The sequence below is a fragment of the Eubalaena glacialis genome, chromosome 17, assembly GCF_028564815.1.
Source record: "Eubalaena glacialis isolate mEubGla1 chromosome 17, mEubGla1.1.hap2.+ XY, whole genome shotgun sequence".
Classification (NCBI taxonomy): domain Eukaryota; kingdom Metazoa; phylum Chordata; class Mammalia; order Artiodactyla; family Balaenidae; genus Eubalaena; species Eubalaena glacialis.
Genome location: NC_083732.1, coordinates 24047686 through 24061162, shown reverse-complemented (window position 1 = coordinate 24061162; position 13477 = coordinate 24047686). Strand labels below are relative to the sequence as shown.

Below are 13477 nucleotides of genomic sequence, written 5' to 3'. Positions count from 1 at the left end.
CATTTAGGTCTTTAATCCATTTTGAGTTTATTTTTGTGTGTGGTGTTAGGGAGTATTCTAATTCATTCTTTTACATGTAGCTGTCCAGTTTTCCCAGCAACACTTATTGAAGAGGCTGTCTTTTCTCCATTTTATATTCTTGCCTCCTTTGTCAAAGATAAGGTGACCATATGTGTGTGGGTTTATCTCTGGGCTTTCTATCCTGTACCATTGATCTATATTTCTGTTTTCGTGCCAGTACCACACTGTCTTGATTACTGTAGCTTTGTAGTATAGTCTGAAGTCAGGGAGCCTGATTCCTCCAGCTCCGTTTTTCTTTCTTAAGATTGCTTTGGCTATTTGGGGCCTTTTGTGTTTCCATACAAATTGTAAAATTTCTTCTTCTAGTTCTGTGAAAAATGTCATTGGTAATTTGATAGGGATTGCATTGAATCTGTAGATTGCTTTGGGTAGCATAGTCATTTTCACAATGTTGATTCTTCCAATCCAGGAACATGGTATATCTGTCCATCTGTTTATGTTATCTTTGATTTCTTTCATCAGTGTTTTATACTTTTCTGAATACAGGTCTTTTGCCTCCTTAGGTAGGTTTATTCCTAGGTATTTCATTCTTTTTATTGTGATGGTAAATGGGATTGTTTCCTTAATTTCTCTTTCTGATCTTTCGTTGTTAGTATATAGGAATGCAAGAGATTTCTGTGCATTAATTTTGTATCCTGCAACCTTACTAAATTCATTGATTAGTTCTAGTAGTTTTCTGGTGGCATCTTTTAAGATTTTCTATGTACAGTATCGTGTCACTGGCAAACGGTGACAATTTTACTTCTTCTTTTCCAATTTCTATTCCTTTTATTTCTTTTTCTTCTCTAATTGCTGTGGCTAGGACTTCCAATACTATGTTGAATAATAGTGGCAAAAGTGGACATCTTTGTCTTTTTCCTGATCTTAGAGGAAATGCTTTCAGTTTTTCACCATTGAGAATGATGTTGGCTGTGGGTTTGTCATATATGGCTTTTATTATGTTGAGGTAGGTTCCCTCTATGCCCACTTTCTGGAGAGTTTTTATCATAAATCGGTGTTGAATTTTGTCAAAAGCTTTTTCTGCATCTATTGAGATGATCATATTGTTTTTATTCTTTAACTTGCTAATATGGTGTATCACTTGTTTTGCATTTATTGAAGAATACTTGCATCCCTGGGATAAATCCCACTTGATCGTGGTGTATGATCCTTTTAATATGTTGGTGGATTCTGTTTGCTAATATTTTGTTGAGGATTTTTGCGTCTCTGTTCATCAGTGATATTGGTCTATAATTTTCTTTTTTTGTGATATCTTTGTCTGGTTTTGGTATCAGGCTGATGGTGGCCTTGTAGAATGAATTTGGGAGTGTTCCTCCCTCCGCAATTTTTTGGAAGAGTTTCAGAAGGATAGGTGTTAACTCTTCTCTAAACGTTTGAAAGAATTTGCCTGTGAAACCATCTGGTCCTGGACTTTTGTTTGTTGGAAGACTTTTAATTACAGTTTCAATTTCATTACCTGTGATTGATTTGTTTATATTTTCTAATTCTTCCTGGTTCAATCTTGGAAGGTTGTACTTTTCCAAGAATTTGTCCATTTCTTCCAGGTTGTCTATTTGATTGGCATATAGTTGCTTGTAGTAGTCCCTTATGATCTTTAGTATTTCTGCAGTGTCCGTTGTAATCTCTCCTTTTTCATTTCTAATTTTACTGATTTGAGTCCTCTCCCTTTTTTTCTTGATGAGTCTGGCTAAAGGTTTATCAATTTTGTTTATCTTCTCAAAGAACCAACTTTTAGTTTTATTGATCTTTGCTCTTGTTTTCTTCGTTTCTATTTCATTTATCTCTGCTCTGATCTTTATGATTTCTTTCCTTGTACTAACTTTGGGTTTTCTTTGTTCTTCTTGTTCTTGTTGTTTTAGGTGTAAGTTTAGATTGTTTATTTGAAATTTTTCTTGTTTCTTGAGGTGAGCTTGAATTGCTATGAACTTCCTTCTTAGAACTGCTTTTGCTGCGTCCCATAGGTTTTGGATTGTCTGGTTTTCATTGTCATTTGTTTCTAGGTATTTTTTAATTTCTTCTTTGATTTCTTCAGTGATCTCTTGGTTATTTAGCAATGCACTGTTTAGCCTCCATTTATTTGTGTTTTTTACTGTTTTTTTCCTGTAATTGATTTCTAATCTCATAGCACTGTTGTTGGAAAAGATGCTTGATACGATTTCAGTTTTCTTAAATTTTCCAAGCCTTCCTTATGTTTCCTTTGGAGTTTTTGGCCCCTCTAAATATAAATATGTGTATATTCTTTTTTATGATATATGTATATTCTGACCAGCAACAAACATTTTGGTTTTTTTAAAAATAAATATAGACTTGATATAGTTATTAGGTTATAGGGTTTTCCTTTCCCTAATTCTTGACACGTCTTATTTTGTTAACTCTAAGAAAAAGTTATAACTATCATTATTGATGCTATATGTAATATATTACATTATATACATATTCCACATTATTAAAAAGTGAAATTATTTATTGGACATTTAAAAATGTTCCATTTTCACATTTCATAAATCAATGTTTGAACAAGAGACAAAACTTCCGTTTGTGGCACAAAATACTTAACTGGCAGGGCAAGGTTAAAAAGAATTTGGTTTAAGGGAAAAACAAAATCATACGTTTATAGTAGAGTTGCAGAAAAAGATTAAAATTCTTATCCATGATGATAGCAATTTGAGGAAATGCATTTTAGTATTATGAACATTTTAAATTTTAATGAGTTGAATTATTGGAGAGCTACAGAACTTTATGAGCACTCTCTACCTTTATGTTGTTAACCATGGCTGCTGTGCTTGATAAGACAGTATAGATAGTATGTGGTGAGTCAGTCTTGACAGGCATCTTACAGATTGAACAGAAAGAAGCAATAGACTAGAAACACTGTCAAGGAAACACAGTGATGGTACTTTGAAAAAGGGAGACAAATCTGAAATACACCACAGAGTCTGCATATAAAAGTTCATTTGTGGGCTTCCCTGGTGGCGCAGTAGTTAAGAATCTGCCTGCCAATGCAGGGGACACGAGTTCGAGCCCTGGTCTGGGAAGATCCCACATGCCGCGGAGCAACTAAGCCCGTGAGCCACAACTACTGAGCCTGCGCATCTGGAGACTGTGCTCCGCAACGGGAGAGGCCGCGACAGTGAGAGGCCCGCGCACCGCGATGAAGAGTGGCCCCCGCTCTCCACAGCTGGAGAAAGCCCTCGCACAGAAACTAAGACCCAACACAGCCAAAAATAAATAAATAAATAAATTAAAAAAAAAAAAGTTCATTTGTTAATTGAATATTTAAGACTATAATAATATTTTATATATCTAATAAAAAGTCTTAAATTTTTGCATTTTGTATGTATATTTAATCAATTTTGCACTTAATAGCTCTCTATACTATATCTGTTTTCAAACACTTAAAATTGTATAAAAGTAGAATAAAATCACAGAACTGCAAAAGACCTTAGGTCTCTTCTAACATTGTGCTTTTCAGAGATGAGGAAATTGATGCCCAGACAGTTCATTTAAAGAAGAACAAAGTACATATATTCCCTCATGCTCACATGCAAATGCTCTCCCTCACACACGCACGCACACACACACGGACAAAGTATGGGCTTCACATAGAGATCAGCATTACTGTGAACGTTTGTATGAATTAGAAAAGACAAATAGGTGGTAATTGAACCATTAGAAACATTTTAGCTTTCTCTCTTCAGAAAACAAAATTTTACTTCTAAAGTCTTAAGACTTTAACGAATTGTAAGAAAATCAGAAAAAGTTCTAAACTGCTTTAACTTACTGGGATGAAAACATAGATGGTTAATGATTTCAAGAGAACTATTTTTAAAACCTCTGAGAACTATGATTACAGCAAGACAGCTAAATTGACTAGCAAAGTCAGAATTCCTTACAAGATTCTCTTTGGATACTGAGGTTCAATCCAAGCCTTGTATTTGTCAGCTTTGTATTATTTAATATACGTATATCAAAGAACTAGTCAGAGAGACTGTCTCTATTTTAAGTCTACGAGAACCGTCACCGGCATGCACTGACAGATGTTAAAGAATGTCTGTGGAAAGAATGTCAAAAACCTCTCCAAAGGAAAGTCTTTAAACCATGTCCTTAATACAGAAATGCAAAACCAGATTTAATTGCCCTTTTCCTAAACAGCTCAGACATGCAGGCTCATTTACTGCAGCATATGGTCTGCGAAAATGCACAGTGGAAGAGAGCAGTGATGGTGAAGGCTGGCATTGAATCCATTTAGGCTGGAGTTCACAAAGATCAGTCGGAGGCAAGCACTTGAAGTTAAAGAAACACACCAAGCAGTGAAAACACAGGCTATTTTCATTTTGAACATGCTCACTGGAGACATCCTATTTGCTTTCAAGACAGCAGTATTCAATGTTTTATAATATGAAATACAGCATTTCTGAAAAACTAATATCCAAAGTTTTTTTTTCTAATTAAAAAAAGTATAAAAAATAGACAACCTTGCATTAAGCCATGGAGACTTTTTTCTGATAATTTATTATCTGTTACCACTGAAAGTAACCATTTTTCTAGTGGGAAACAGTTAAAACAATGAGTTGGGCAGCAGCAACATGGTTTACATTTTATTTCAAAGGGAAGACATTATGAGACCATATGAAGTGGTAACTTCTTATCACTCCTAAAGCGATTAAGCTTACAGTTCTTGCAAGAAGTCAGAGGTAACTGAGAACTTAAGAAAAGGAAGAGGAGAAAAAAAATCTGTGAATCCTCTTATACAGCTTTGTGGTGTTGGCAAGTGACTTCTATGTATCTTAATTTTCTATCTGTAACATGGAAGAAGCTATCTTTACAGAGAATTTTGTTTTAACCTCTAAATATCTAAAAGACAGTTCAGTTGCTGTGTGTCTAGTACAGTGTCACACAGATTTGAGGAAAAATACAGAAAATAACAGAAAGGAAAGAAACATTTGAGGAGTTAGGAATGGCAAACATGGATCTGATCGTTTATTATTGCTGGAATCTAATTAGTAATAGCTATTTATTATAACAAATTATTTCAGAGTTCTATTTTTCCTGTAAAACTAGCCTTTCTTCCAGTGTTATATATTGTAGGACAAGTATGCTTACTATTTTTATTGTCAATTTGAAATTGTCTATAACTGCACTAAATGGCTATTTAAATTTAATTCAAATTAAATAAAATTTGAAAATTTGGTTCCTCACTCACATTAGTCATATTTCAAGTGCTCAATGACCACCTTATATGGAATGTATCTGTCATTACAGAAAGTTATGTTGGGCAACGATGTTTTGGTATTATTGGTATTTTAGTTAAGTTTTTATCAATGCATTTCATTGAAAGGTGAGAAGATCAATCATATATTTTTAGATAGCAGGTGTAGAGGAGATGGATCTCCTCCCAATGCAAACAATAAGCCAAAGTTTAAGCTGTAAAGAAGGTACATTTAACCCATGTAGCAAGACACAAAAATGAAATGGTGGTGTTGTTATGGCAGTGTGATTTTCTGAAATAGTGAGCAACTCTTGCTAACATTGTCGACAAAGTCAGTCTTCCATTAATTTACACAGTAATCACATTCTTGGAAATTTAGTGTATACTTAAACTCTTATTTTTAAAAAACCAACTCTTTGTATTTAGCAGACAGAGTTTTAGGCTTAGATAATTGTAAGCAGGTTTTTCACCCACATCAATGTCTAGCACAGATCCAGGACAACTCTGTTGTATGGAAGAGTTCTGTGCATTATAGAATGTCTCCATCCCATCCACCCCTACTAAATGTCAACCTGATCATTGTGACAACCATACAGTACTTCTGAACATTTCCAACACATTTTGGTATAATTATTTGGTATAAACAAACATTTATGGTATAAATATTCAAGATAGTAGGACCCATTCAGCTTCTTAAGAGTCATCTCAAGCCTGTTCCTTTGTTGGATACATTTTATTGATTTATCTTTTTATTCCATGTTTATTTGATTTATTTATTTTTTAATTGAAGTATAGTTAATTTACAGTGTTGTATTAGTTTCTGGTATACAGCAAAGTGATCCAGTTATACATGTATATATATTCTTTTTCATATTCTTTTCCATTATAGTTTATTACAAGGCATTGAATATAGTTCCCTGTGCTATACAGCAGGACCTTGTTTATTTATTTTACATACCGTAGTTTGCATCTGCTAACCCCAAATTCCTAATTTATCCCTCCCCCCTTACCCCCCTTTTCCATATTTTTTAAAGTGAAAATATTATGCTTCTCTGGACCTAATTCTCTTTTTAACACCTGTCCTTATTCATTCCTAATAGTTTTAAACTTAAGGAAGTGACCAGGGTAATGAAAGAAAAATTCCTTCTTTACATATGCCATGGACTTTTGTCTTATATCCATTAGAAAATGAGGCCGTGGTAGAGGTTGGGTCTACCGCTTACCAACTGTGTGGCTGTGAGCAGTGGCCCAGTGAGCTTGTTCACTGAAGTCCTAGGTTTCATTAAGAAACACATTGGGAATTGAACAACAGACATAATTATCACAAGGCCATGTTGTTGTGTAGATGGAATGAGAACCCATTTCTTTTACCTCAAGAAATATAAACAGACTTAAAATCTAGCACAAAACTTTTTAATCTTATAGGTCTGTAGATGACCTTCAAGTAATCTGTGAACCTCTTAAAATTGTAGCAAAATTATGGGTATTTGTGCATTTTTAGAAGGAAGAGTCCATTGATGTAATCAAAGGAATGAGGAAAAACTAATTAAAATTTAAAAATAATAAAACCTCATTATAGAAAGAAGACATAGAGGAGATAGTGTCTGGTATATAAATAAAGGGGATGGTTGATTAGGTTAGAAGTTAAGTCTACTATTGAAATGGTAATTATTTTAAAAAAATTTTTAAATTTTATTTATTTTTTTATACAGCAGGTTCTTATTAGTCATCAATTTTATACACATCAGTGTATACATGTCAATCCCAATCTCCCAATCCATCACACCACCACCATCCCCACCCCCCCGCGGCTTTCCCCCCTTGGTGTCCATACGTTTGTTCTCTACATCTGTGTCTCAACTTCTGCCCTGTAAACCAGTTCATCTGTACCATTTTTCTAGGTTCCACATACATGCATTAATATACGATATTTTTTTCTCTTTCTGACTTACTTCACTCTGTATGACAGTCTCTAGGTCCATCCACGTCTCTACAAATGACCCAATTTCATTCCTTTTTATGGCTGAGTAATATTCCATTGTATATATGTACCACATCTTCTTTATCCATTCGTCTGTCCATGGGCATTTAGGTTGCTTCCATGACCTGGCTATTGTAAATAGTGCTGCAATGAACATTGGGGTGCATGTGTCTTTTTGAATTATGGTTTTCTCTGGGTATATGCCCAGTAGTGGGATTGCTGCATCATATGAAATTCTATTTTTAGTTTTTTAAGGAACCTCCATACTGTTCTCCACAGTGGCTGTATCAATTTACATTCCCACCAACAGTGCAACAGGGTTCCCTTTTCTCCACACCCTCTCCAGCAAGAAATGGTAAATTTTAAAGGAAGCTAAAAAATGCTTCTTGGAAGAAAAAATAATGAACCTACTGAAATGATCATCTTCCCCTTCCAAGAAATAGTATGTGCTAAAAATAGATTCATTGATGGCTTAACTCCATCAAGAATTAAGGAAGAATGATAGGAGATAGGTAAAATTAGACAGCTCTACCTGCCCCTCAATCCTCAGTGTTCCTTGAACCACTGCCAAAAAGAATACTAGAATAGATAAGTCACTGTGACTGACAATATATTCTACTTTCTTGTTTTCAGTTATATTGTGGTTAATGCTGGGAAGTGTAGACTGTTAAATGTGTAGTTCTCTGAATTTTACTTGCTTTTGTTCAGTGCTATTTTGCCTCACATCTTCAAAGGAAATTCAGCATTCATTTCAAAAGAAATTGTTTTCTTTTTTGTAGGACATTTATAATGTATTTATATATATTGCATGTTATATATATTATATAATACATTTTAAGAGAGGAATGCTTATACCATTAAAATAAGTAAGATTTGAATCAAAGCAAATTACTGAAGAAAACCCACCCCCAAAACATACCTTCTACAGAAATTCTTCATTGGTTTAATTATTACTTGGAATTATATCTGGGACTGCTCTTGTACTCCCCATCATGCCAAAGCTGGAGCATCAGGTGTCACTGGGTTTGTTTTGATGGTGATGGTGGTGGTGGTGGTGGTGATTGATGATGGTAGCTAACGTTTATTGAGCATTTATAAGGGCTTGGCAGGTGTTAACTCATTTCATGCTCATAGGAACCTAGAAGGCATAATTATTCCCATTTTACAAATGAGGAAACTGAAACAGAGAGATGAAGTAACTAGCTCAGAGTTGCATATTTATGGATAGAGCTGGGCACACATCTGGCCATCTGGCTCCAGAGTCTAGAGTCTTGACCACCACATTGCCTCTTCTGGATATTTATACTTAGGCCCAAATCTTTGAATAAATAGACCATTTAAGAACTGCATGAACAAGCTGGGGAAAGAGTTTACTGCCATTTTCATTTTAAATCTTGTTATGTGGAACAGTGGAAACCCAAATGGGAAGACTAAGTGGTATTAAGTGATTGTCAAAGACTGCAGTACTGAAGGTTCACCTCAAATTTCATTGGCAGAAATGGAGTTCTCAGAAATACATTAGTTATTTCTTTACTTTTCCCTTTAATAAAGTGTTTCAAAGTTAAAGTGCGGATAAACTCCACATTAATTGTATGGCTGCTATTCCTGTTGAGTGAGGACTTTGCTAACCTTTCCATGTCCGGGGTCTCACAGAAAGGACAGTCTGTGTCTGGGAGAGGCAGCCCCACCCCAGCTGTCAGTAGGCTTTGTTCAAGGGACTGTTGTTAGGTGCCTTTCTCCATTACATATTGTCATTGCCTGACCTTTTTTTTTTTTTTTTTTTGATCTGTTTAAATTACTCACCCTAAAGTCTGTTGGCTTTTTCATCACTTATAGAAAACATCTGTTACCCTCAAAGGCTGTTAATGGTGGCCACAAAGTCCTGTCAGAGGTCCTCATTTTACTGGCCCTTTGTATGTGTGTAGGATGCTGTGTCTTGTGCACAATAAAGGTAATTCTAGGCCAGATTTTTCTCAAATGCTGATCAGAGAAGACTGCATCCAAATCACCTGGGGAGCTTGTTAAAAAGGGAAATTCCCAAGTCCCACCCTACATTTGCCAGCTCACTCTCTGGGGTTGCTTCCCTCATTTGCATTTTTAATAAGCACCCCAGGTGCTTCTGATGTACTGGAAAGTGAAAAACCACTGTTCAAAAGGCTACATTAAATGAAATGTATACATCTCAGTACTGTAAGAGAGGCAGATGTGATTAAAGCCCTGCCCATAACGAGCCTGTAGTCTGCTAGGGAAGATAACACATAGAAATAATGCACAGTGAAAATTAAGTACCATAAAAGTAGAAACAGCTACTTCCAGGTAGCAGAAGTCAGCCAATCTTCTAGAGGTTTTTTTGTTTAGTGCAGGGTATATACATGTGGGTGATTCTTCATTCATTTAGCACATGTAAAGTCCTGCAGTTCTTTTTCATCTCCTTTACCAACTCACTGGATAACTTCTAGAATTTGCATAATTTTTAGAGATGAAGACAAAACTTTCATATTATTAAAGGCTACTACACCTAAAAAAAGTTTTCCTTTCCATAAACTACCAAGCATACTGTGCACTCACGGTATTTCTGATTTTATTTTTTAACAGGAGATTGCTAGCATTTTATGACACAGAACCATCTACACTGAGAGCTTCCCCTTCAGTGAGACTGTGCCCAGAAATTGTGTCCCAAGTGTTTGTGAATGTTCAACCCTTTTCATAAAAAGTCACTGTTCCCCTTCATCATGGTTGTTTATAGGCCAGATATGAATAATGGAAGGAGAAGAGAACTAACTTTATTAACTACTGTGCACCAGGCACTGTGCCAGGCAAACTTCAGAGAGGTTAAGTAAATGAGCCAGGCCACACAGCTGCTAAAGCCAAGAGAATGGAAAGCCTAGGTAGTCAGTGAGGTGGTGGCTTTTGCCAGCAAGCGTCTTGTTAACTTATTGACAAACGTTTGAGTACCTGTTGCATTGGCACTGGAAGGATACAGAGATAAATACAGTGCCAGATCTTGGGGAGTATTCGATCTAATGAGAAATCAGAGATTTACACAGTTAACCAATACAGGTGAGTGAAGGGCACTGACATTTGCACTTACTGGGCTATGCGTTTTCAATATATAATATTATCCCATTTAACCATCCCAGCAAACCTGCCAAGTGGTCGAAGTCTGTTTTATATAGATGAGGGAATTGTGGTTCAGAGAAAGCAAGTTACCCAACTCGTAAATAGCAGGGCTCAGATTTGCATCCAAGTCTGTGACTGCAAAACCTCTGTCTTCCTTGGGAATTCCAATGACAGAATCTGCATTCTGATAAGGGAAATGTGGAGGCTCTCAGGAGCTGCATTTGATGCATTCTACCTGGATACTTAGGAATCAATAGGATTTATTTAGAAGGAAAGTCCAAGCAGTGCTACAACAGAAGCAAAGGTGCAGAGGAGTAGAAGTGTGGACGTTAGGCCATTTCCACGTAAGCAGAGCAGATATGGAACCATCGTGAGAGGTGGACTAGGAAGGTGGGCTCCGGGAAGACCAGGTCCTACCTCAAGCTTTAGCTAAGGATGATGAGACCTGAAGGGCTAAGCTCAAGAAATATCTGTGTTAAAAAATGAACAAAACTTGATAACTAATTGGATGTTGCGTGGTGGGGGGAGAGGGAAGGGGGTCAACGTGAATCAAAGCTGATTAAATGAATCACTGGAGTAGTGCTGTAAGGACAGATGAAAGAATTCATTAGAACACAGGTTACAGCTCCAAGTAATGTAGAAAATAGTGTTCAGCTTTACCTTGTCTGTGAACTTAGCTTGTTTTCCCAGTGGTTAATTCATATGGAGTGTGTTCTATAATTGCTGTTTTCTAAGAATATAAAGCTATGCCTTAATATTCTAGGATATCTCTTTAATTTTTTTAAACAAAGACAGAAAGTAAGGTCTATGCCGTCAGATACACACACCCATGTACATATATATAAACATACATGTAGAAGGACTAGGAAATGTGACTGACATCATGATTTTCCAAATTTTACAAAAGGACATTTCCTTCTGTAACCAGAAAGAAAAATAACTTAAAAAAAAAAAGCCAAATAGCCTAAATGTTTACTTGACGGACCACTTATAAATTCCTCCAGAATACCTAATCAAACATTGTTCATTATATGGTCTACTAAAATCATTTTCCAGTGACTTTTTTGGAGAACTCTGTTTCTTCATTTTCTGTTTATATAAAATTGTTTTAATTTTAATTTTAAGACTAACTTAGAGTACTCGAGGTATATATTTTTAGATTTTTAAAGATTTGTGGTTTTCATTCAGTAGCCATATTTTCACTCTCCCGTACCTTTCCATAATGTTGATGTTAAACTCTTAAAATAATTGATCAAGGAAGAAAGACAGATGAGTATCAGTTTTCATTTGGTATTGTGAAATACTTGAATAATTTTTTTGACCAAATTGAGCCATCATGCATGTTATGGCCAACATTATACTTTAGTTACAGTTCAATCAATCCCCAGTACTAAGTACTTTGCACTTAGACTGTTTTCCATTTTGTTTTTGTAAAATTTCTTTTACTTTAAAAGAAGATTTTAATTTTAGAAGACAAAATGTTTCTGAAAACATTTTTTCCCCTTGATACTTTTTGACTTTAAAAATAACTGACATTAAAATAAATGTCAGTTTCAAGAACCAACTTGTTTGAATTTCAGTTTGGAATACATTTTTATTTAGGTTATAAAATCTTTAAAGGCAGCTTTAAGATGAAAATTCTGATACAACTAAATTACTTTTCTGTCAAAAACAACTATTTCTCATATACTAGTGTTAATTTTTTTATCTTGAGCCAACACAAATTAAAATTAGAATTTGGGTTTTACTTTAAAGTAGTTGTTCATTTAGTGATATTCAGAATTAATGGAATTTTTTTTCTTACTGTTTAGGAAATACCAGAAAGGAACCAGAGTCCGGCTGCGGCTGTTAGATCTTGAACTTACATCTAGGTTCTTGGGAGCGACAACAGATACAACTATCCTAGAGGCTGACGCAATTCTGTTAGGAATCCAGGAGAGTAAAGACTCAAAATCAAAAGAAGAACGTCGTGAAAAATAAATGAACTTTGCTTAGTGTATTCACTCCTTTTTTGTTGAACCCAGGTATTCATCATGAATGCCATTAGACAATTATGAATAAATGATTGGAGAAGACATAGTAAATGCAAGCTATAATTATAGCTCTTATTTGTCAGAATTTTCTTTAGGTGTATCTCTCCTCCCCCTGTTTTTATACCCATTCTTTCCTTTGATTGGAATAGTGTAAACTGTACTTAGATACTCTGTCATTCAATAAATATGTTTTGAGTGCACTCTTTGTGCATGGCACTGTTCTAAATACTAAAGAAACAGCAATAAACAAATTAGACAAAATTGCTTGCCTAGTAGAGCTTACCTTTGGCTGGGGGAAATTGATAACAAATAAGTAAAATATTGATATATAGTATGTTAGACAGGGATGTGTGCTGAGGACAGAAATAGAGCAGGAAGGGCAGAGGATCTGAATAGACATTTTTCCAAAGAAGACATACAGATGGCCAAGAGGTACATGAAAAGGTGCTCAACGTCAGGGAAACGTGTCAAAACCACGAGATACCACCCCACACCTGTTGGAATGGCTGTCATGAAAAGGCAAGAAATGGCAAGTGTTGGCGAGGATGTGGAGTTTTAAAAGGGAACCTTTGTGCACTGTTTGTAGGAATGTCAGTTGGTGCAGCCACTATGGCAAACAGTATGGGGGTTCCTCAAACAATTAGAATTATCACATGATCCAGCAATTCCACTTATGGGTATTTCCAAAGAAAATGAAAACATTAACTCAAAAATATATGCACCCCCATGTTCACTGCAGCATTATTTACAATAGCCAAGGTATGGAAGCAACCTAAGTGTCCATCAATGGATTAATGGATAAGGAAACTGTGATACACACACACACACACACACACACACACAATGGAATATTATTCAGCAATTAAAAAATAAGGAAATCTTGCCATTTTTGACAGCATGGATTGATCTTGAAGGCATTGTGCAATGTGAAATAAGTCAGAGAAAGATAAATACCGTAAGATCTCACTTATATGTGGAATCTAAGAAAAAGAGCTCATGGATTCAGGGAAGAGATTGGTAGTTCCAGGGCAGGGGTTGGTGGTGGGGAGAGGG

The 13477-nt window shown here is 35.6% G+C and overlaps 1 protein-coding gene across 2 annotated transcripts in view; it reads left to right on the top strand.

Annotated features, from left to right (window-relative positions):
- The window catches only part of MRPS28 (mitochondrial ribosomal protein S28), a 105948-nt gene extending 93362 nt beyond the window's left edge, over window positions 1-12586 (top strand). The window contains exon 3 of one of the 2 annotated variants that reach the window (XM_061171364.1): window positions 12203-12586. In XM_061171364.1, the coding sequence (XP_061027347.1) occupies window positions 12203-12371 (169 nt within the window). In that variant the 3' untranslated portion in view covers window positions 12372-12586. Of the gene's footprint in view, window positions 1-3086; window positions 3315-12202 lie in introns of those variants that run through there. The other variant, XM_061171365.1, reaches the window with a different exon arrangement.
- The last annotated feature ends 891 nt before the right edge of the window (window positions 12587-13477 follow it).